The sequence below is a fragment of the Notolepis coatsorum genome (assembly GCF_963971535.1).
Source record: "Notolepis coatsorum genome assembly, chromosome: 13".
Lineage (NCBI taxonomy): Eukaryota > Metazoa > Chordata > Actinopteri > Aulopiformes > Paralepididae > Notolepis > Notolepis coatsorum.
The window spans coordinates 31,900,873-31,926,051 of NC_140177.1; the positions used below are offsets into that span (position 1 = coordinate 31,900,873).

Genomic DNA, 25,179 nt, shown 5'->3' on the forward strand with positions numbered 1-25,179 from the left:
CTAAATTATTACGATCAATCTCCTTCAATAAAGTGACATAACTTAAAGTTCAGCAGTGAAACACTGTTATTTCACAGGTTTTTCCTACATGTATGATGAAACACCTTCAATTAAGTGACATAACTTAAAGTTCAGCAGTGAAACACTGTTATTTTACAAGGTTTCCCATAATTATTACAATCAAACTCCTTCAATAAAGTGACAGAACTTAAAGTTCAGCAGTGAAACACTGTTATTTCACAAGTTTTTCCAAAATTATTACGATGAAACACCTTCAATTAAGTGACAGAACTCAAAGTTCAGCAGTGAAACACTGTTATTTCACAGGTTTTTCCTACATTTAAGATGAAACACCTTCAATTAAGTGACAGAACTTAAAGTTCAGCAGTGAAACACTGTTATTTGACAGTTTTTTCCTAAATTATTACGATCAAACTCCTTCAATAAAGTGACAGAACTTAAAGTTCAGCAGTGAAACACTGTTATTTCACAGGTTTTTCCTACATTTACGATGAAACACCTTCAATTAAGTGACATAACTTAAGTTCAGCAGTGAAACACTGTTATTTTACAGGTTTTCCCATAATTATTACAATCAAACTCCTTCAATTAAGTGACAGAACTTCATTCAGCAGTGAAACGCTGTTATTTGGCAGGTTTTTCCTACATTTATGATGAAACACCTTCAATTAAGTGACATAACTTAAGTTCAGCAGTGAAACACTGTTATTTTACAGGTTTTCCCATAATTATTACAATCAAACTCCTTCAATTAAGTGATAGAACTTCGTTCATCAGTGAAACGCTGTTATTTGGCAGGTTTTTCCAAAATGATTACAATCAAACTCCTTCAATTAAGTGACAACTCAAAGTTCAGCAGTGAAAAAAACGTTTACAGATATTTGCTATATATTCTCTGTATTTTTACAGCCCAACTGCTGTATAAAAATTTTAAATTACATTCAAATTACCTATTATTTGAAATCCCTTTAAAAGTATCTGGACAAGACATTTTCTTTTTTAAATGTCAATGCACATTAGGGAAAATTAATGATGTTCAAATAAAAGCCCAAGTTCTAATCTATCGGTTTTCATTTCATGTTTCAATCTGCTCCAGAGGCATAAAAGGTTTTATTAACTGACAATTCTGAAAATCTTTCCAAAAAACCCTAATTGCATAGGTTTTAATAGGAGTTTTTAGCAGGTGTTTTATGTCTAAATGGGTTAAGTATTCATTTTGCATGGTCTCAGCTGCACTCCAGTTCAACAACCCACAAGCACGCACTCTTCTCAGTATATTTGGAGTTCATACATACAGTTGATATACCTTGTAAAAGTCAGTACAGTTAATGTGTCAAAAGTAGAAATAAGCATGTAAAAGCTCTATTCTCCAATGTGGATGATAATCTGCCAATGGTGAAAAGGAAACGACTATATATATAGCATAATATTGTATAGTGCTGAGAGATGAGTCGGAGGTGGTGTCTCGAAGGAGAGCGGTATTTATTAGCACAACATTTTATATGGAAATCACAACATTTATATGGAATGTCACTGTAAACCAGTGTTAATTTTGGCAGCTATTTTCATTTTAGTTTTAGTCTTAGTAATGTGTCAAGTGCTCCTTTTTCGTTTATCATATTTAGTCATTTTCATTTTTTTTTTCTTTCGTTTAGTTAGTTTTAGTCAACTAAATGGGATGACATTTTTGTCTATTTTTAGTCAATGGAAAAAAACTTGGCAGAAGTCAGAAATAGTCAACATGGAACATATTCTGATTTAAATTGCGTATTTATTTTTTAACCTAGGGGAATCTGAGTCGGCGGCACAAGTAATACACAGGAAGGGTGCACTCACTGTCGATCTGTGAATGGAGAAATAACTTAATAAGACAGTCACATTATCTCTGGCCTTGCTCACCTGGCAGCGATTTATTTGAAAATATTAAATAACAGTAACAGCAGCCAGTGTAACAGTGTCAACAACACTAACAGGATACTGTGTTTTGTAAACAAACAAACACAGTACAGTAGTAGTTGAACTTGAGTAGATAATAGTACAGTACAATAGTGTATAGTAGTACACACAGTAGCAATCTGATTGCAATCTGCTTGCATAAACATAAAATGATAAATCACATTTTGAGGTTGTTGTGTAAAGTGCCACATGGTGATGGAAGGTCTGGTTAGGGGTTAGATTTAGAGGTGGTCTAGGTTTGGTTAGGGGTTAGAGTTAGAGATGGTCTAGATTATGGCCTCTATTAACCAGACCTAGACCACCTCTGACTCTAACCCCTAACCAGACCAAGACCACCTCTCTGACTCTAACCCCTAACCAGACCTAGACCACCTAGGCTCTTACTCTAACCCCTAAGTTAAGTTTGGTGATGGTCATTGGTCAGTGCTGGGCTGCTGCTGGCAGCGGTTTATTCTATAACAACATGATACTGTAAACTAAACACAGTAGTACTAGTAGTACACACTGATTGTAATCTGCTTGCATAAAAACATACATTCTGAGGTCAGTGTACTGTTAAAGTGCCACATGGAAGAGGTCTGGTTAGTGGTTAGAGTTAGAGGTGGTCTAGGTCTGGTTAGGGTAACTTAGGGGTTAGAGTTAGAGGTGGTCTATGTCTGGTTAGGGGTTAGAGTTAGAGGTGGTCTAGGTCTGGTTATGGCCTCTATTAACCAGACCTAGACCACCTCTGACTCTAACCCCTAACCAGACCTAGACCACCTCTAACTCTAACCCCTATGTTAGGGTTGGTGATGGTCAGTGCTGGGCTGCTGCCTGCTGGCAGCGGTTTATTCTATAACAGTGTAAACGTCTGTGCGGAACCAAAGTGCTCAACCATAATATACTATAATGTGTATATGTATGTATATCACTTTATATACATGCCAACACTAATTTATTAATCATATTGTAAATAAGCTGTGTATACCAACTATGGGGTGCTCTTTGCCATGTGTGTATGGATATACATACACACACACATACATATCCATGGCAAAGAGCACCCCAGTTGGTGTACAGCTTATTATTTATAATATGATACAGTATTTATGGGATAAATATATATGCGTGTGTGTATATGTGTATGTATACAGTATATACAGAACAATGCTATAAACATCATGTATGAATATGTATCATGTATGAATATGTGCAGGTATATATGTGTATAAAAAAAGGTAGTCTTCAGGCGTAGGGCCCGGCAAGCTATATAGTGCTTCTCCCTAGCCCTTTTCGGACAATGCTGCAATAGCAGCTGGTAAAACTTGCGATTTATGACCATTGTCATGTGTCCAATATAAAAAATTAACTGAACTGAAAACAAGAATGTTACATGTCGAAATACTTCCCAAAGGTCAGTGAATTCCACTACCACAACACCAGAGGGAGTTCCACAAATCATGTTCAACCCAGATTCGGCTCAAACAAGGGACCCACTCTGCAATCTGTTAATAACATTTTCAATCAATCAATCAATCAATCAATCAATCAATCAATCAATCAATCAATCAATCAATCAATCAATCATCCATTTTCAGGGATGCCTATTTCCCCCAGTAAACTGCAAGATATTTCCTCATTTCACTATCTGGACATTTAATATTACGCATAGTGACCCAAAAATAAAAGGTAATGACTATTTCTGGGCAACGATTTCTTCAGTGATGAGTATATGCTTTTAAAGTTGCGTGGAATTGACATGTTGGCACTCCCATCTTACATTTAAATGTAGGATTTTCGACTTATGGTGCGTTCACGTCAGGTGGGAAGAAGCGGAAGAACCAGCTTCCGACTGGGAAAAGCCATGAGATGCTTCCAGCTGCAGCCGTTCAGACCAGCGCTTACAAGCCCCGCACATACAAGCCCCGCACATAGCAACCCCTCGCTTCCATTGGCTGATTTTGGTGACGTGATTTTGGGTCACGTTGCACGTTGCACTGCGGGATTGATTGATTGATTGATTGAAAACTTTATTAACAGATTGCCGTATGATTTGGGTCACGTTGCACTGCGGGATTGATTGATTGATTGATTGATTGATTGATTGATTCATTGATTGATTGATTGATTGAAAACTTTATTAACAGATTGATTGATTGATTGAAAACTTTATTAACAGATTGCCGAATGGGTACACGTGACCACAGGCCCTGATTGATTGATTGAAAACTTTATTAACAGATTGTAGAATGGGTACACGTGACCTGACCGATTGATTGATTGATTGATTGATTGAAAACTTTATTAACAGATTGCAGAATGGGTACAGTGACCGATTGATTGATTGATTGATTGATTGATTGATTTATTGATTTATTGATTTATTGATTGATTGATTGAAAACTTTATTAACAGATTGCAGAATGCAGTACAGCTCAATACACACAATTGTTAAGGGGATGCAGACCATGCAGTACTGTTACATTTGTGACATACAGTAAATATATACAAGGGGGAGGGAACTGTACATTTATGATGAATTGAAAATGGGGGACCCTGATGTAAACAAGACGGAAGTCTTTCTCTGGTCTGCATCCCCTTAACAATTGTGTGTATTGAGCTGTACTGCAGATATATTTCAATTGCCTTACTTATTTACATAAGTATTATAGGCCTACAGCAGTATTGTACAGACAGTCTGTGTGAAGTCTGTGTGGTTATCCAGCTGCACAAAGGCAGAGCAAGAGGCTCTACAGAGGGTGGTGAAGGCGGCAGGCAGGATTGTCGGGACTCCTCTATCAAACATCACCTCCGTCTTCACCTCCCGCTGCCTCCACCGCTCCAAGTGTATCATCAAGGACCAGTCTCACCCAGCACATCACCTCTTTCAGCTCCTTCCCTCAGGGAGGAGATACCGGTCCATACATGCCAAGAGTTAAAGATTTAAGAACAGCTTTTTCCCCCAAGCAGTCAGACTGTTAAACGCTCATTGACTGTCCCCTCACGTGCACCATGCACTTACCTGGACTTGATAATCACTGTTACCACTCATCATGCACTTTATTTAAAATATTCTGTTATGTACAGTGTTATATGTGTTTCATGTATGTATATATTGTACTACGGTCTGTGGGAGCTCCCCTGAAATTTCACTCACGGTCATATAAGAGTTTTAATGTAGAAGGTTTTATTAATGAAATGTTGGGTATAAACTGGGAGGAGGTATGCTGTGAGGATGACCCAGAGGTTGCACTGGACTTATTTATGTCAGAAACAAATCAGCCCCATGGATAGATAGTAGCTTTTAATGAATTTTAATGAATGAGAGAGACATACTGTAGCCAAAAAAGCATCAGTGTGTTCCAGTTCTGCAGATGACAGACAAAAGTACCGTTCCTTACGTAATCAAGTCACAAAGTTAAATAAGGTGAGAAAAAGGGAATATTTTAAACCATGGTTATATGATGTGAGAAATGATGGTAAAAATCTATGGAATGTTTTAAATCAAATTATGGGTAGAAAATCCAATGTCTGTACACCTTTTGTTGAGTCATATGGAATTGTCCTAACCAAACCATGTGATATTGCCAACCATTTTAATGATTTTTATGCAAGTAAGATATCTCAGCTCAGGCAGGGAATGCACATCTCAAACAATACAAAATCAAATGACATAATTAAGAATATCATAATGAAAGATAAAGGGTGTACATTTGATTTTCAACAGGTTGAGGTTAGTGATATTGAAAGGTTCTCCAGCTTCTGCTCCACTCTTCTTCTCTTTGTCAGCCTTTCTATCTTTTCTATATTAGGTCTGGAGTTGCCCTCATTAAAAACTGATTTGGAGTCTTTGGGTAAAGGAGTAACCTTAGCCTCCTTCCATATCTTTGGACATAGTCCCACTTGTATACATCTATTAATAATATGACACTGGACTTGCTATGATCGTAGCAGTAATTCTCAATAATTTACTATCCAAGTTGTCTGTGCCAGCTAACTTGCTGTCAGGTAGAGCCTGGAGTAACCTTTCAATATCACTAACCTCAACCTGTTGAAAATCAAATGTACACCCTTTATCTTTCATTATGATATTCTTAATTATGTCATTTGATTTTGTATTGTTTGAGATGTGCATTCCCTGCCTGAGCTGAGATATCTTACTTGCATAAAAATCATTAAAATGGTTGGCAATATCACATGGTTTGGTTAGGACAATTCCATATGACTCAACAAAAGGTGTACAGACATTGGATTTTCTACCCATAATTTGATTTAAAACATTCCATAGATTTTTACCATCATTTCTCACATCATATAACCATGGTTTAAAATATTCCCTTTTTCTCACCTTATTTAACTTTGTGACTTGATTACGTAAGGAACGGTACTTTTGTCTGTCATCTGCAGAACTGGAACACACTGATGCTTTTTTGGCTACAGTATGTCTCTCTCATTCATTAAAATTCATTAAAAGCTACTATCTATCCATGGGGCTGATTTGTTTCTGACATAAATAAGTCCAGTGCAACCTCTGGGTCATCCTCACAACATACCTCCTCCCAGTTTATACCCAACATTTCATTAATAAAACCTTCTACATTAAAACTCTTATATGACCGTGAGTGAAATTTCAGGGGAGCTCCCACAGACCGTAGTACAATATATACATACATGAAACACATATAACACTGTACATAACAGAATATTTTAAATAAAGTGCATGATGAGTGGTAACAGTGATTATCAAGTCCAGGTAAGTGCATGGTGCACGTGAGGGGACAGTCAATGAGCGTTTAACAGTCTGACTGCTTGGGGGAAAAAGCTGTTCTTAAATCTTTAACTCTTGGCATGTATGGACCGGTATCTCCTCCCTGAGGGAAGGAGCTGAAAGAGGTGATGTGCTGGGTGAGACTGGTCCTTGATGATACACTTGGAGCGGTGGAGGCAGCGGGAGGTGAAGACGGAGGTGATGTTTGATAGAGGAGTCCCGACAATCCTGCCTGCCGCCTTCACCACCCTCTGTAGAGCCTCTTGCTCTGCCTTTGTGCAGCTGGATAACCACACAGACTTCACACAGACTGTCTGTACAATACTGCTGTAGGCCTATAATACTTATGTAAATAAGTAAGGCAATTGAAATATATCTGCAGTACAGCTCAATACACACAATTGTTAAGGGGATGCAGACCAGAGAAAGACTTCCGTCTTGTTTACATCAGGGTCCCCCATTTTCAATTCATCATAAATGTACAGTTCCCTCCCCCTTGTATATATTTACTGTATGTCACAAATGTAACAGTACTGCATGGTCTGCATCCCCTTAACAATTGTGTGTATTGAGCTGTACTGCATTCTGCAATCTGTTAATAAAGTTTTCAATCAATCAATCAATAAATCAATCAATCAATCAATCAATCAATCAATCAATCGGTCACTGTACCCATTCTGCAATCTGTTAATAAAGTTTTCAATCAATCAATCAATCAATCAATCAATCAATCCGTCAGGTCACGTGTACCCATTCTACAATCTGTTAATAAAGTTTTCAATCAATCAATCAGGGCCTGTGGTCACGTGTACCCATTCGGCAATCTGTTAATAAAGTTTTCAATCAATCAATCAATCTGTTAATAAAGTTTTCAATCAATCAATCAATCAATCAATCAATCAATCAATCAATCAATCAATCAATCCCGCAGTGCAACGTGACCCAAATCATACGGCAATCTGTTAATAAAGTTTTCAATCAATCAATCAATCAATCAATCCCGCAGTGCAACGTGACCCAAAATCACGTGACCAAAATCAGCCAATGGAAGCGAGGGGTTGCTATGTGCGGGGCTTGTATGTGCGGGGCTTGTAAGCGCTGGTCTGAACGGCTGCAGCTGGATACTATTGAAAGCCATTCCGTCAGCCTCCTAGTGGTAATTCCTACTAGGTCATATGGGAGTTTTTTTATATACCCCGATATCTCCCACTTCGCGTTCCGAAATGCGGAAGTATCAACCATCATGGCAGCAAGCTTGACGGCGATGTCGGCAATACAAGGTAAATACAAATCAAAATGATCACTTTGATCACATAATCAGAATAATACAATCATACTGCTGTACTCTTCATATGAAAAACGAGCTATACTTGCTGCTGTTCGTCTACAGTTGATTTTAACGTAACTTGTTAACGACTTGTAGCAATAGGTTGTCGGCAACCCTTTTTAATGTCCCACCCTATTTCACATAAGGCCAATCGAAGTGTTCCACTCTCACAAGGGGACCAATCACTGACCAAGATCATGTCGGGAAACCAATGGGCGGGGTTTCCCCTGTTGCCAGTAGCCCCACAACGGACGCTACACAGCTGGATCGACAGGGAAGCCGACGGGTCACGGATTCCATGTATTGGGTCCTCCTCACGCTATAAAGATCAGGGAACGCGCACGATATCCCGTGACAATCCTGTCCAATGTACACAGGAGGGCGAAGTAACGGTTTCGTAACAAGGAAGGAGTCGGTCCAGACACATTTGTATATATACACAGTGAAATCGAAAGAGGAATCAAGGTAAAGAAATTCACGAGGGAAATCAATAGATAACGTCTTGGATGTACAAATATAAACAATAACAAATAATGATCTGCATTTTGTTCCAGATGGCCGTAGCTCTGGCCGACAGAGCAATAGGAGCCATCATAGGATCGGCTGTTGCAGACGCCGCAGGCAGGTTATGCAAATCAATATTGAACACTGTAGTCAAAAATCACATGTTGTACAGTGTTGATTTTGGTTTGGTTTGCATGACATACTCTTTAAAGGTCCCCTGGCTCCAACAACCACTTGTTTTAGTGGTTGACTCCTCTTGGAGGCATGACTTGATTCATTGTACAGATTGTTATTTGTGCAGAGCTTGTCACCAGAGTGATCTTGCAAATCAATATTGAACACTGTGGTCAAAATCACATGTACAGTGTTGATTTTGCTTTGGTTTGCATGACATACTCTTTAAAGGTCCCCTCCAACCACTTGTTTTAGTGGTTAACTCCTCTTGGCGGCATGACTTGATTGTACAGATTGTACAGATTGTTATTTGTGCAGAGCTTGTCATCAGAGTGCCCTTTTCACAATCTGAGTTGCACATGTGATGATGTCACTAACAGGTCAGACCTCTCATGGACCAATGGTAACTTGACACCGTTAGCTTCAGCATACACAGAAAGCTGAGTAGGTATTGACATGTCTTGAAAGAATAATTTATATAAACTGACGACTTGGAATTCCTGGTAAATATATCAACGAGTGCTTGTTGTCAATTTGCATATTCATAGAACCTTGCATTCTCAACGAGCTGTCATTTTCAGTAGTTTATTGAACAATCTGGTGGAGAAAGACTGGCTGACAGCACTGTTTGCAGCAATTAAAGGGATAGTTCAGATTTTTGGAACCCTAGCCCTATTTCTTACTTACCAATGATGATATGATAACATGTACAATAGTGCTCTATATACCATAATACATTTATATATTTATATTTACAGCATATATCCATATCTGTCTGAATATACCTGCATATAATCCTTCTATATACCTACTTATACACCTGCATATAACCCATATAACTCTGTATGATAGCATGTACATTAATGCTGTTTAATACAGTATACATATATTTATTCTACCCTATATATATATCCACATCTGTACACATCTGATAACATGTACAATAGTGCTCTATATACCATAATACATTTATATATTTATATTTACAGCATATATCCATATCTGTCTGTACATACCTGCATATAATCTGTAGTGTAGCTATATCTGTACATATCCTTTACCTATACTCTTACTAGTTACGCTGCTGTATAGTGTCTTTGTTAATACCACAACTCTGTGCATACTTCTGATTAGCACGATTACTCGGTAGTACTACTGAGTCATTTATATATCTTATATATCTCAGTTTAATCACCTGTACATTGTATATTAATCTTGCACTTTACTGTTAACATTTGCACTAATCTAATCTAATGTTATTGATGTTGATTGATACTAGCTCCAGATAGTTATAGCCACAAATCAATGCAATGTAAATGGGGGACAAGCTCCTGTCTGTACAAGGTGACTGAAGCTCACCGAAATCTATTATGCACTGTGAAGTAAACCCAAGTGGGCCTCAGTCATCATCTGTACAGACAGGAGCTCGTCCCCAATGACTTTGCATCGGTTTGTGCGGCTAACTATCCGGCAAGGGTGTAAAAAGTACCCAGAAATTATACTTAAGTGAACGTAGGGGTAGTGGGTACTGTCTCAAAATCTTACTCAAGTAAAAGTCAGAATATCTGGCTAAAACACACTTGAGTAAAAGTCAAACAGTTTCTACTTTTAAATGTACTTAAGTACTAAAAAGTTAAAGTTAAAAAAAAAAAAAACACTTTCTAGTCTTGCACAAGGACCAATCAGCATGGGTATGGGCGGGTTAATTTTCCATTGATGGGGATTTGATTGGCTGTTTTTAAATAAAGAGTGGCCGCAGGATTAATAACGTTAACGTTAGTTCGGCCAGAGAAACAAATATACTAATTAAAATGGTTGGACCTGCGAGATTTGTACTTTGTAGGTCTGCATTTTAAATGTAAGTAGTAAAAAGTATGTTTTTTTTTCTCTGAAATGTATACAAACCTAATAATACTTGAGTAAAGTACAAATCCCCAAAAACAGTACTTAAGTATTGTAACGAAGTACAATTACTCAAGTACTTTACACCCCTGCTATCCGGAGCTAGTACGAGGAACAGCGTGCAATTGCGCAGAGAAAGGGCTCGACCAATCAACCATCTCTCCCACCGTTCCTCGCAGCCCAACCGCTCCACTGGGTGTATGACCTGGAGAAGCTGAAAGGCATTCTGGCACAGGGGTCCCACCCAGAGTTCCGTCCTGAGTCTGCCAACCCGTTCTACAGGAGGGAGACGGGCAAGCAAAGCTGCTATGGAGACCAAGCATACGTGCTCCTGGAGTCCCTGTCCGAGTGTGGAGGTAGGCTTGCTGCTTTTATATAACACTCCTGGATTGGAACAATTATCACCCGCATGGGAAGCCACACATCTAGCGGTGGTGGACTTATTAGTCTTCAGGCAGGGCTGCTCTGCTACACTAATTTTTTATTCCTGTTTATCCAGGTCTAAATGTTGAGGATTTGAAGAAGCGCACATTAAAACACTTTGGACCGGGGTCGGACTATGACACTCCTGTCAATGATCCTTACAGAGAGAAAGGAGGTAAGAAAACCATAGCAACGCAGGAAGGTACCTTATAGCCCACATTAACTCATTCAGGGCCATCCACGTAATATTACGTGTTTGCCCGACAACCGTTGGGTGCCAGCCATGTAATATTACGTTTTTGGTTCGTTTTTTTTCCTTCTCGATATTAATATCCTATTCACTGTCACAGAGCTGTATTTTGGCTGGAAAAGGCATATTGGGACTCCGAAAGTGCAGTACCGTCCAGATCCTGGTAGTGGCGCTGTCTTGATAATGCAGTAACCCCTGTTGCAGACATGGGCCCTCATTTATCAACAATGCTTAGAAAGTGTTCTATTTTCGTTCTTAAGCACAGAATTTAGAATGTGTGTACGTACAGAAAAATCTGGATTTATCACACGTGCGTACACAGGTTCTATGCACACTCCGTGTTGATAAATACCATTTGTTCTACGCTCCGCGCTCGTGCACGATTTTAAGTATTTGCATTTAGAACCGCCCGTAATTAACCATATACGGTCATGAAACACCCCCATGAAATATGGAAAAGTGGACTAAGCCGAGCGAAGTGTGTTATGGGAGAAATACGCGACAGGCTGACAGACATGTACACGTACGGTGATGTGACGTCGGATATAATAATAATAATACATTTTATTTGGAGGCGCCTTTCAAAACACCCTAACTTCCTAAAGACCATTGCTGCCTGGGCAGCGCAAACACTAATAAAGACCGTTAACCACTGTTTGCCATGGTGTCATTAATAACCATGCTGGAATATGATCCACGGCGGATTTTCCGTACATTTTCTATCTGCATATGATTTGTAGAGGCATACAATCTATTTTGATGTCGGTATTTGGTAGCCTATATAAACAATAATACGAAAGCATATACAAGAACAATGAATCTCACTGCCATAGCCTACGCCATGTGTAGCCTGCCTATATGTGATCAATACAAACTTGAACTTGAATTCCATCATGCGGGAGCTCACAAGGCTGTTGTCACAATGTAAATAAAAACGTGCACTGAAAAGTTACTGTATGTAGTTGGTTGATTATTTGTATGACAGTCAGTAAACCCTTGTGTAGCACTTGTGTCACTTATCTGTAACAGCTGTTCGCCACGGGCACAGTTCTAGGTTCGAATGAGGAGAGGAGTAATATGCACAATTAAAAGAATAGTGGACCAGAGACAGAATTATAACAATGACCGGTTTATTCATTAAATGCGTGCTAGCTAGACATACAGACATACAGTACTAGTTCAGGTGTTTGAAGTATCCCTTTTAGGTTCTTTCCGTAACCTCTCCTTTAAGGAGGGTTAGTTCGATATCAAGTCCTAGATTGATTGGATCAACACATTAGGTTTGGTTCAGACGTCTCTGAGGTTATCTCTTGTGAGGTTTTGCCCGCTGCTCACCACCTTTTCTCTGTTTCTTTAAAGCCTACTGTTAGAAATTCCCTTCTCACTCACTCTCTCTAGCCCCCACCCTCTCGTTCTTTACTCTCGTTTACTCTCAGTGGCCACACCTGGACTATTATCAATTACCTCTCGCACCTGTGGTGGCAGGCTAATTAGTTCCCCTGTGGGCTTTAAATACCAGGGCTCTTCCCCTCGTTTCGGCGTGGGGTCGTGTTGTATTCATGCTGAGTCATATTCTCTAACATCTAGACTCTTTCGGGAGATCCTCTGGTCTACCAATGCTGTAAGATGGATCTCTCCAGCCTTGAGATGTTTGCTCCAGCCTTCGTCTGCTGTCGCCGTAGCCTGTGGAGGAGACTGTTCTGCGCTCCCTGTAACTTCCACGGGAGGCACCCCAGCGCTCCACTGCAGACCCCAGCGCAGCTGTTCGTCCTGACGCACATCTAGACCAACGCGCATCTCCCGGACCCTCGGGCTTGGCACGCTCTCCAGTCACCAGCGCGCAACGCGCATCTTCAAGGGCTTTGGCCACCTGTCGCCGTTTGCCTGGAGGGAGACATTGTACTGCGCTCTCTAATTCTCTACGGGAGGTATTCCAGTGTTCCACTCCAGACCAGCGCGCCAGATGCGCTCAAGCCTTCGCCACCTGCCGCCGTTTGCCTGGAGGGAGACACTGTACTGCGCTCTCTAATCCTCTACGGGAGGTATTCCAGTGTTCCACTTCAGACCTTCGAGCTTGGCACGTTCCTCCGTACCAGCGCACAGACGCGCATCTTCCAGACCTTCGAGCTTGGCACGCTCCTCCGTACCAGCGCACAGACGCGCATCTTCCAGACCTTCGAGCTTGGCACGCTCCTCCGTACCAGCGCACAGACGCGCATCTTCCAGACCTTCGAGCTTGGCACGCTCTCCAGACCTCAGCGCGCCGACGCGCATCTTCCAGACCTTCCTGCTTGGCACACTCCTCCACGCAGACGCACCAGATGCGTCTCTCTGTTCCGACAGCGGCTACCCGGTGGACGACACCCTCGCCACCGCCACTGTTCCGACGCGCACACCAAGGTGTGGCGCGCACTCTGTTCCTCGGCTCCGACAGCGGCTACCCGGTGGACGACACCCTCGCCACCGCCACTGTTCCGACGCGCACACCAAGGTGTGGCGCGCACTCTGTTCCTCGGCTCCGACAGCGGCTACCCGGTGGACGACACCCTCGCCACCGCCACTGTTCCGACGCGCACACCAAGGTGTGGCGCGCACTCTGTTCCTCGGCTCCGACAGCGGCTACCCGGTGGACGACACCCTCGCCACCGCCACTGTTCCGACGCGCACACCAAGGTGTGGCGCGCACTCTGTTCCTCGGCTCCGACAGCGGCTACCCGGTGGACGACACCCTCGCCACCGCCACTGTTCCAGCACTCTGTCCCTCGGCTCGGACAGCCAGCCACCCGGTGGCGTTGCCCTCGCCCCGCTGCTGTCCCTTTGCCATTACGCATACGCCTGGGTGAGTTTTGATTGTGATGTCACTCACCCAGCGTAGTGCCCTTGCCCCCGTTCCCGCTGCTGTCCCGGTACCTTTACGCATACGCCTGGGTGAGTTTTGATTGTGATGTCACTCACTCAGCGTAATGCTTTTTGCCCCCGTACCCGCTGCTGTCCCTGTACCTTTACGCATACGCCTGGGTGAGTTTTGATTGTGATGTCACTCACTCAGCGTAATGCCTCTTGCCCCCGTTCCCGCTGCTGTCCCTGTACCTTTACGCATACGCCTGGGTGAGTTTTGATTGTGATGTCACTCACTCAGCGTAATGCCCCTTGCCCTCGTCCCGCTGCTGTTCCTGTACCATTACGCATACGCCTGGGTGAGTTTTGATTGTGATGTCACTCACCCAGCGTATTGCCTCCTTTAGTTCTCACTTTGTTATTAGTTTGGACATTTCATCTCCCACTCTGTTTTGTTCTCTCGTGGATATTATTTTGGACATTTCATCTCCCACTGTGTGTTTGTTCACACGAAGATAGTATTTACTTTGTCACTTTGTTATTTGGACTGTTCTGCATCTGCTCTGTTTGTTCCCTTTGAATATTAACCCTCTCCTCTGTTCTGCAGAGCGGCCCAGATGTTTTCCCACCAGTCCCCTGTTCCTCCCTGTTCCCCAGCCCGCCTCCGCGGGCCTCAGTCCCCTCTGTCCCAAGTTCCCCCCTTCTAGTTCCACCTAGTCCCTAGTCCTCTATCCCTAGTTCTCCTAGTCCCTAGTCCTCTTTCCCTAGTTCTCCTAGTCTCTAGTTCCTCTGTTCCCTAGGCGTTCCCTTAACCTTCCCTTAGGCGTTCCCTTACCTTCCCATAGTGTTCCCTTTTCCTGCCCGCCTCTTAAAGGCACTTTACCTTCCCCTCTTGTGTTATTCCAGTGTTTTGTGTTTTCTCCCTTAAGGGGACAGTGCCCTTTTTCCCTGTTCTAAATAAATATCTGTTTCTTGGCAAACCATCATACCTGTCTTGTGTTGTGCGATTGGGGTCGGTTACAAACCATAACAGTACGACCCCACCAAATCGACGACCCCAGCCAGCACAGACGGTGTATGTTGAGTTTGCCTTTTTTTTTTCTTGTTCCCTCTAGCTCCCCTGTTAGCCCTGTTAGCTCCCCTGTTAGCTTGTTAGTCTCCCCTCTAGCTCCCCTGTTAGCCCTGTTAGCTTCCCTGTTTGCCCAGTTTAGCTTCCCTGTTAGTCCTGTTTAGCTCCCTTGTTAGCCTGTTACTCCCCTGTTTAGCTTGTTAGTCTCCCCGGTTAGCTCCCCTGTTTGCTTCCCGTTTTGCCCTGTTTGACCCCCCTGTAGCTAGCCATGCCCTGGCGGCTAACCCAGTTTCCCTCTGCATGGCCCCGGTCTGCTAGCTTGGCCCCGGCTGTTAGCACAGCCTCTATGTTAATGCAGCCTTGCAGCTGGCATAGGCCCTGTAGCTAGCCAGGCCCAAGCAGCTAACCCGGTCCCTCTGCATGGCCTCCACTTTTTTGTGTAGTTTATCCCACTGCTAGGACTGCCCTTTCAGCTAGCAAGGTCAGTTTTTTCTCACACAGCTAGGACTGTCCTTCCAGCTAGCTTGTGCTCTCATGCTGGTCCAGCCCTGTCTGCCAGCCTAGCTCCGGCAGCTAGCGCAGCCTCTATGTTGATGTAGCAGTACAGCTAGCATAGGCCCTGTAGCTATCAGTGCCCTGGCAGCTACCCTTTCCCTCTGCTAGCCTGGCTCCGGCAGCTTGCGCAGCCTCTATGTTGATGTAGCAGTACAGCTAGCATAGGCCCTGTAGCTATCAGTGCCCTGGCAGCTAACCTTCCCTCTGCTAGCCCTTTCCCGGTGCTTCCATGGTTACCCCTTAGCTACCCTGCTTGCCCCTCAGTTCCTCTAGACCAGTTGCTCTAGACCAGTTCTCTAGACCCAGTTCCTCTAGACCAGTTCCTCTAGACCAGTTCTCTAGACCAGTTCTCTAGACCAGTTCTCTAGACCAGTTCTCTTGCCCAGTTCGCTAGACTAGTTCTCTAGACCCAGTTCCTCTAGACCAGTTGCCCCTCTGCTACCCTAGTTACCCCTCGGCGACCCTGTTTCTTTTGCTAGCCCCACTCTTGTGGTGGCTTCCCCTGCTGGCTTGGCCAGTACCTCTTGTTTTGCCCCCTGCCACTCTGTCTGTATTTGTTTTGGGTCGCCGGGTGGCTCCCGTTGAGGGGGGGGTACTGTGAGGTTTTGCCCGCTGCTCACCACCTTTTCTCTGTTTCTTTAAAGCCTACTGTTAGAAATTCCCTTCTCACTCACTCTCTCTAGCCCCCACCCTCTCGTTCTTTACTCTCGTTTACTCTCAGTGGCCACACCTGGACTATTATCAATTACCTCTCGCACCTGTGGTGGCAGGCTAATTAGTTCCCCTGTGGGCTTTAAATACCAGGGCTCTTCCCCTCGTTTCGGCGTGGGGTCGTGTTGTATTCATGCTGAGTCATATTCTCTAACATCTAGACTCTTTCGGGAGATCCTCTGGTCTACCAATGCTGTAAGATGGATCTCTCCAGCCTTGAGATGTTTGCTCCAGCCTTCGTCTGCTGTCGCCGTAGCCTGTGGAGGAGACTGTTCTGCGCTCCCTGTAACTTCCACGGGAGGCACCCCAGCGCTCCACTGCAGACCCCAGCGCAGCTGTTCGTCCTGACGCACATCTAGACCAACGCGCATCTCCCGGACCCTCGGGCTTGGCACGCTCTCCAGTCACCAGCGCGCAACGCGCATCTTCAAGGGCTTTGGCCACCTGTCGCCGTTTGCCTGGAGGGAGACATTGTACTGCGCTCTCTAATTCTCTACGGGAGGTATTCCAGTGTTCCACTCCAGACCAGCGCGCCAGATGCGCTCAAGCCTTCGCCACCTGCCGCCGTTTGCCTGGAGGGAGACACTGTACTGCGCTCTCTAATCCTCTACGGGAGGTATTCCAGTGTTCCACTTCAGACCTTCGAGCTTGGCACGCTCCTCCGTACCAGCGCACAGACGCGCATCTTCCAGACCTTCGAGCTTGGCACGCTCCTCCGTACCAGCGCACAGACGCGCATCTTCCAGACCTTCGAGCTTGGCACGCTCCTCCGTACCAGCGCACAGACGCGCATCTTCCAGACCTTCGAGCTTGGCACGCTCTCCAGACCTCAGCGCGCCGACGCGCATCTTCCAGACCTTCCTGCTTGGCACACTCCTCCACGCAGACGCACCAGATGCGTCTCTCTGTTCCGACAGCGGCTACCCGGTGGACGACACCCTCGCCACCGCCACTGTTCCGACGCGCACACCAAGGTGTGGCGCGCACTCTGTTCCTCGGCTCCGACAGCGGCTACCCGGTGGACGACACCCTCGCCACCGCCACTGTTCCGACGCGCACACCAAGGTGTGGCGCGCACTCTGTTCCTCGGCTCCGACAGCGGCTACCCGGTGGACGACACCCTCGCCACCGCCACTGTTCCGACGCGCACACCAAGGTGTGGCGCGCACTCTGTTCCTCGGCTCCGACAGCGGCTACCCGGTGGACGACACCCTCGCCACCGCCACTGTTCCGACGCGCACACCAAGGTGTGGCGCGCACTCTGTTCCTCGGCTCCGACAGCGGCTACCCGGTGGACGACACCCTCGCCACCGCCACTGTTCCAGCACTCTGTCCCTCGGCTCGGACAGCCAGCCACCCGGTGGCGTTGCCCTCGCCCCGCTGCTGTCCCTTTGCCATTACGCATATGCCTGGGTGAGTTTTGATTGTGATGTCACTCACCCAGCGTAGTGCCCTTGCCCCCGTTCCCGCTGCTGTCCCGGTACCTTTACGCATACGCCTGGGTGAGTTTTGATTGTGATGTCACTCACTCAGCGTAATGCTTTTTGCCCCCGTACCCGCTGCTGTCCCTGTACCTTTACGCATACGCCTGGGTGAGTTTTGATTGTGATGTCACTCACTCAGCGTAATGCCTCTTGCCCCCGTTCCCGCTGCTGTCCCTGTACCTTTACGCATACGCCTGGGTGAGTTTTGATTGTGATGTCACTCACTCAGCGTAATGCCCCTTGCCCTCGTCCCGCTGCTGTTCCTGTACCATTACGCATACGCCTGGGTGAGTTTTGATTGTGATGTCACTCACCCAGCGTATTGCCTCCTTTAGTTCTCACTTTGTTATTAGTTTGGACATTTCATCTCCCACTCTGTTTTGTTCTCTCGTGGATATTATTTTGGACATTTCATCTCCCACTGTGTGTTTGTTCACACGAAGATAGTATTTACTTTGTCACTTTGTTATTTGGACTGTTCTGCATCTGCTCTGTTTGTTCCCTTTGAATATTAACCCTCTCCTCTGTTCTGCAGAGCGGCCCAGATGTTTTCCCACCAGTCCCCTGTTCCTCCCTGTTCCCCAGCCCGCCTCCGCGGGCCTCAGTCCCCTCTGTCCCAAGTTCCCCCCTTCTAGTTCCACCTAGTCCCTAGTCCTCTATCCCTAGTTCTCCTAGTCCCTAGTCCTCTTTCCCTAGTTCTCCTAGTCTCTAGTTCCTCTGTTCCCTAGGCGTTCCCTTAACCTTCCCTTAGGCGTTCCCTTACCTTCCCATAGTGTTCCCTTTTCCTGCCCGCCTCTTAAAGGCACTTTACCTTCCCCTCTTGTGTTATTCCAGTGTTTTGTGTTTTCTCCCTTAAGGGGACAGTGCCCTTTTTCCCTGTTCTAAATAAATATCTGTTTCTTGGCAAACCATCATACCTGTCTTGTGTTGTGCGATTGGGGTCGGTTACAAACCATAACATCTCTAGCTAAAAGCTAGGTTCAAGGTTGGATATTGGATGTATCCTGTTATCATCAGTAAACTCTATCAGTTTATCATTTCAATAGGTAAATGTACACACGGGTTACGCACATATCTGTGCCTACGCACCATTGATAAATGAGGGCCCTGGTGTCACACTGTTTACGCTCCGGGCGGACTTTTCTGTTAGTCTGAAGCGAGGACTTCACTCGATCGCATGGAATACTTCTTGGGATGCCGAATTCATTATGCAGTAAAGGATTATGGCATGGGCCAATGGATATATGATCTACCAGATGGCAATCAAATAATTGGAAAATTATTTTTGGAATCCAACCGGCCAAAGGTAAGAGCAATTTGATGTAAATTTCAGCTTGATCGTGCAAGGATTTAATAGCCATCCCCCAGATCAGCCTATGTTGTGGTAATAACAAATGCCGTTATTGGCAATCAATCAGAAATGACTTCCCCCGCCACCCGCTTTCATGCATTCATGATGGAACATAAGACCGATCATATGCATTTGGATTTTTAACTCTAGCGTGTGTATGGACGAAACACTAATGGATTTAACGTTATTAGCTTAGCGCCTTATAAATAGCCTTGCAGGAATTATCCCAGATCATTCCAATATAACACTCATATTCACCACGGTATAAAACGGGAACGTATTGATGAAAAAAATATTTCTTTTATGCATCTTGAATGGAAGGTTCTTACTGTCAATTGACAATGATATTGGATACATAGCTATAATATAAAATATAGATTTAGCTCTACAAACAACGTGACGCACAGTGAAAAGTTGTAATGGAAAGCTGGCCTAACTACAGCAGGGCCCAGTCTAATAGCTGGCAATGATTGAGTTAAAGTCAGTGATCCAAATGTCAACAAATGGGTAGCCCCGCCTCCTAAAATAATACACAAGAATGGAGACACGTTTTCATTATCTAGTTGATCGACTGAGCTCTTGATACAAGGACTAATGCTAGACAATAGGTAAATATGAGTTTTAAAATGTATTTGCTGTATTGAGTGGCTGTAAAACATTTATTCACATTTAAAAGGCAACACCACTAAACAATATACAGTGTCATTTGGTAGAACCTAAGGTGAACATATAGTGTCAGGACTACTGAAATTGCAAGAAACACTGCATGGATATTTCTGGAGTTTCCAAAGTCTGGATTTCAGGATTCACTGCATCAAAATGACATCATCGTTCTTAGGGGAATATTTTTGAAAACTGAAGACAGTTGGCAGATGACTCTGTTTATTTTTTATTTTTTATTTTTTTTTATCTCTATAAGGAAAGGTGACTATATTGAATGACATTTCTAATATCCATAAAACAGCAGCAGAGGAAGAAAATAAACATTTGTTTATCGTCTAAACCAGGGCCAAGACCTCAACTTCCCATCGAGGGACCATGGAGACACGCAAGTTTAAAGAGCTTCCTCAAGAACGTGGATGCTGGCAAAGAGGAGACAGGTGAGACTGGAACGCTCACGCTGTCTACGATGATCCTATTACAGGGCTAAACAATGGTATAGGGACACAGCGCCACTATGACAAAGCAACAGCGCCACCATGTGGTTTGAATATATTTCTTTTTTAGGTTTTCCTTTTTTTTTGCAGTGAAAGCTTGGGGCCAGTTTAGAAACAGATGCATCATTGTCTATGTGATTGCTCAGCCCTCTGTTCCTGTTAGGGATGCTCGATATTGGCTTTTTTACCGATACCGATATTCCGATATTGTCCAACTCTTAATTTCCGATACCGATATCAACCGATATCAACCGATACCGATATATGCAGGGTTTCCCCGTCCAAAAAACTGAATAATTTCAGGTAACTAATAATTTCACTGGATATATATATAACAAATATTGTTATTGTTTTTTTTTGTTTTTAAACCGATACCGATATTTTCCGATATCACATTTTACTGCCGATATCGGCCGATAATATCGGTCGGCCGATAATATCGGACATCCCTAGTTCCTGTGTGTGTGTGTGTGTGTGTGTGTGTGTAAATGGCTGCTTTTTATATATATCGCTTTTATCCAAAGCGCTTTACAATTTGTTACTCGGGCGGGTTACATTTTACCCATTCACTCACACATTCACACACCGACGGCGGAGGCAACCATGCAAGGTGCCAACCTTCTCATCGGGAGCAATTAGGGGTTAAGTGTCTTGCTCAAGGACACATTGACACGCTGCCCAGGAGGAGCGGGAATCGAACCAGGAACCTCCGGATTGCCAGACGACTGCTCTACCTCCTGAGCCACTGCCGCCCCTTGTGTGTGTGTGTGTGTGTGCATGCATTCATGTTTTTCATGTTCAACATTAAACTATTGTGCAACATTATACACTTGTACTTAATGTTTTTAAGTTGCAAAAACTTACAGCAAATGGCTTTCTTTATTGCGAGTTTCTTTTGTCTCCCAGATGGGGGCCACAGCCCCCCTCCGGACCACCCCCTAGTTGAGCCACAGCCCCCCTCCGGACCACCCCCTAGTTGAGCCACAGCCCCCCTCCGGACCACCCCCTAGTTGAGCCACAGCCCCCCTCCAGACCACCCCCTAGTAGGGGTGTAACGATGCGACCTCACAACGATTAATTTCGATTAAGATTATTCAGGCAACGATTCAATGCATCATGAAATCACTTCATTTGACCACGATTCGATTCGATAGATTTTCTATCATTTAATTCCCCCAAAAAAAATGTATCCACAAATGTGGCTGGGGGAACTGATTCACTCAGCATGAATGGACTATAGGTCAATAAAAACAATACATTTAGATTATAATCGATTCTAACATATTCAAATCGATGCATTGATTAATCGAAATGCATCGATTCTAATGTGTTAGAATCTATGCATCGATTTTGAATATGTTTGAATCGATTATAATCGAAATTAATCTAAATGAAAAAAATATATATACCCCCTAGTTGAGCCACAGCCCCCCTAACTGTTGTCTTTTACTCCCTCAGGTTGTGAGACAGACTGTCAGATAGATGGAATAGCAAAACTGGCTCCTATTGTGGCTTTCTACGCCGGGAAACCTGACCTGCTGGAGAAGGTGGAGAGCGCTGTCCGCGTCACCCAGAATGATGCCGCCTGTGTGGCTGAAACGCTGGCAGCAGCCAGGTCAGCATGCTGTACATCAGACCGGCGATATGTCAATCACACTGAATCTTGATCACCACGTCTCTATTTTGGTCATGCCACGCCCCCTTTTGGGGGAAAACAACTAGGGGAGTAAACGGGAGTAAATGGTGTTTGTTCATAAACTACAACTTTAGAACAAAACACAGATATAAATCACACTGAAGATCACCATTGCCCACAAATAGTCATTATCGCTTAGTTTTATGTCACTTGGAGATTCATAAACTTAATATTAAATGTCCAGGTAGGGGAATGAGGAAATGTCCTGCAGCTGGAAAATAGGCGAGGCCTGAAAACAGATAAAACCTAACTTTTCACAATGGTGTGAACACTCAATGGTGGCCAGTGATGGAAAGTAATTGCTTGACTTAACATAATGCGCCAACAAAACAAACCTTTCAAACAATGTCCGCTGTTCTGCAGACAGTTTTTATACATATCTTAACTAACAACGAACTCTTAAGTAAAACACAGCATTGCAAATCACATCAAGTGGTTTCTTTTTATTGGCATAGCCATTTTACAGAGAAAACCAAGTGGCCATTGCAGACATAAAAATAAAACACATCTTTTATTTTCCAGGTTTTTGGAGCATTTCATCCTGAATGGTCCTGACCCAAAAGCCTTGGATATAGTGCTTGATCAGCTCAGTGACCCAAACAGAAAGCAGCCCCAGGACCTGGACAAGGCTGTGGCTGGTATGTGTCGCTTCACTACACCCCAAAACCATGTGACCCAGTCATGGAATCTAAGGGTTTATTCTTCTCCTAGAAGCATTAGATCAAAGAGCAGATTTAGATGATAGAGATATTCTGACTGAGTCTGTATTTATTTATTTATTTTTTATCTCCAGGACATATCCATCAAGTGAAGGAGAATTTATCCAAGACTCCCCAAGAGCTGATCCCCACTGTGTTTCCAAACGCATGAGGTAGTACACACTACCCTCCCTTAACCTGCACTGATGGTTTCATGAGGTAGTACACACTACCCTCCCTTAACCTGCACTGATGGTTTCATGAGGTAGTACACACTACCCTCCCTTAACCTGCACTGATGGTTTCATGAGGTAGTACACGCTACCCTCCCTTAACCTGCACTGATGGTTTCATGAGGTAGTACACACTACCCTCCCTTAACCTGCACTGATGGTTTCATGAGGTAGTACACGCTACCCTCCCTTAACCTGCACTGATGGTTTCATGAGGTAGTACACGCTACCCTCCCTTAACCTGCACTGATGGTTTCATGAGGTAGTACACACTACCCTCCCTTAACCTGCACTGATGGTTTCATGAGGTAGTACACACTACCCTCCCTTAACCTGCACTGATGGTTTCATGAGGTAGTACACGCTACCCTCCCTTAACCTACACTGATGGTTTCATGAGGTAGTACACACTACCCTCCCTTAACCTGCACTGATGGTTTCAACGAGAAGTATTAATAATGCTAATAAAGCCATTTTCAGGATGCTGGAGAGAACAAACGTAAACATTTCCCCACAATGTGAAAAGCATCTTGGTGGAGAAAAATTATATATTAATAATATATTCATAATAATTTTAAGAACCTGTAAAAGTATGCTTTTAAGGTCTGAAGAAAAGGGTATTGCATTTTTAAATGTAAAATGTGTAACACAACTCTTGTGGATCCAATAAAGCGCTCCCTCACTGCGTCCTGCAGGTTTGCCTGGTGCGTTCCAAGCAGCGCTGCATGGAGTGCTGACAGCGAAGGAGTACGACCAGGCTGTCAGGGACACCATGAGCTGTGGCGGATGCACTAGCAGCAGGGGCTCCTTCATTGGGGCCTGTCTTGGTGCTCAGGTATTTGATTTGATTTGATCTTTATTTATCTCAAACAACCATAAACACACAAACTTGAAAAAAAAAAATAATAATAATAATATTGTTTTTATATAAAATTAAATACAAATAAAATAAAATATATCTTCCTAGACATGGAAGCAATTGTCAATATAGCTCAAGACAAATGGTTTTGTTCGAGAAGGGACAGAAAGAAGCAAAGCTTATCTGGTCCTGCCCCTTCCTTACAATATCATATTCATATGTAATAAGTTATCTATCAATATCAAAAATAATATACCTATCCACTACAGCAAAAGATAAATAAATAATTACAAAAATACTAGTTCACATTATTTTCAAGCTCCTCTAACTTATACTTGTCCAAGAATTCCTGTTTATATCTGCATTTAAACATTTCAATAGTACTTGTTTTATTGCTACATCAAGGCCATTCCAAATGGATACCCCACAAACTGAGATGTACTTGCTTTTGAGAGTAGTACAGACAATAGGTTGTTTTAAATTCAATTCCCTTAGATTATAACCCCCATCTCTGCCCATGAAATATTTTTGTATGTTGCCCGGGACTACAGTATATTTTGTTACTTTTAAACATGAATTGTATGGAAGGCATTACAGTTTATTTCATACATTCCTTCAGAAATTGAGCCATTGATCAACTTGTTGCAATATTCAGCGCAATAAGTGTAATACACCTGACTTTGAACCCAGGTCTTCCATTATGGGAAGTGAGACATTTTACAGTCAGCCAAAGGGAGACACGACCAGGCTGTACAAATGACTGCTCCCAGAGAGTAATTAAAGTCATGATGTTACTTTTGAAATGACAAGGAGATGATAGGCTTCACCATTCAGCTAAGGGAGATGTTAGTCATCACCCCCCAGCTAAGGGAGATGTTAGGCTTAATTTATGATGTGTTGTTTTCATTTTCACAGATCGGGCTTCAGGGAATCCCAAACTCATGGAAGACCAAGACCTTCCGATACAACTCTCTGTTGGAGCATGCAAAGAAGATTGCTGAAAACCTCCGCTAGTCAAGCTGTGTCTCAGAACATGAAACGTGTTTACAATTTAAAGAAAAGAAGAGCATCTTGAAAGACTGTTGAGCTTTTTACAGAACAGTAAATGAAGGTTCTTGTCTAAACTCATAGGGCAGGAGCTGGATGAATTTGTCTCTGTGAAATGTTTGACATGTTGATTCAGATGTACAGTATTTTACATTGAGGGCATTTATATAATAAAGC

General features: G+C 43.6%; 1 protein-coding gene across 2 annotated transcripts; it reads left to right on the forward strand.

Moving 5' to 3' along the window:
• Positions 1-7,870: 7,870 nt before the first annotated feature.
• Positions 7,871-25,174, forward strand: LOC311238782 (crystallin J1A-like). Of its 2 annotated transcripts, XM_084326974.1 has the most exons (10): positions 8,285-8,516; positions 8,606-8,672; positions 10,811-10,987; positions 11,131-11,229; positions 20,320-20,412; positions 21,928-22,084; positions 22,688-22,803; positions 22,959-23,036; positions 23,792-23,931; positions 24,871-25,172. In XM_084326974.1, exons 2-10 carry the CDS (start codon positions 8,606-8,608, stop codon positions 24,967-24,969), a joined length of 1,026 nt encoding a protein of 341 aa, XP_084183100.1. In that variant the 5' UTR covers positions 8,285-8,516; the 3' UTR covers positions 24,970-25,172. The 2 variants fall into 2 exon arrangements, with proteins under 2 accessions (XP_084183101.1, XP_084183100.1); XM_084326975.1 differs by lacking the exons at positions 8,285-8,516; positions 8,606-8,672 and adding an exon at positions 7,871-8,004 and having other exon boundaries at positions 24,871-25,174.
• Positions 25,175-25,179: the final 5 nt, after the last annotated feature.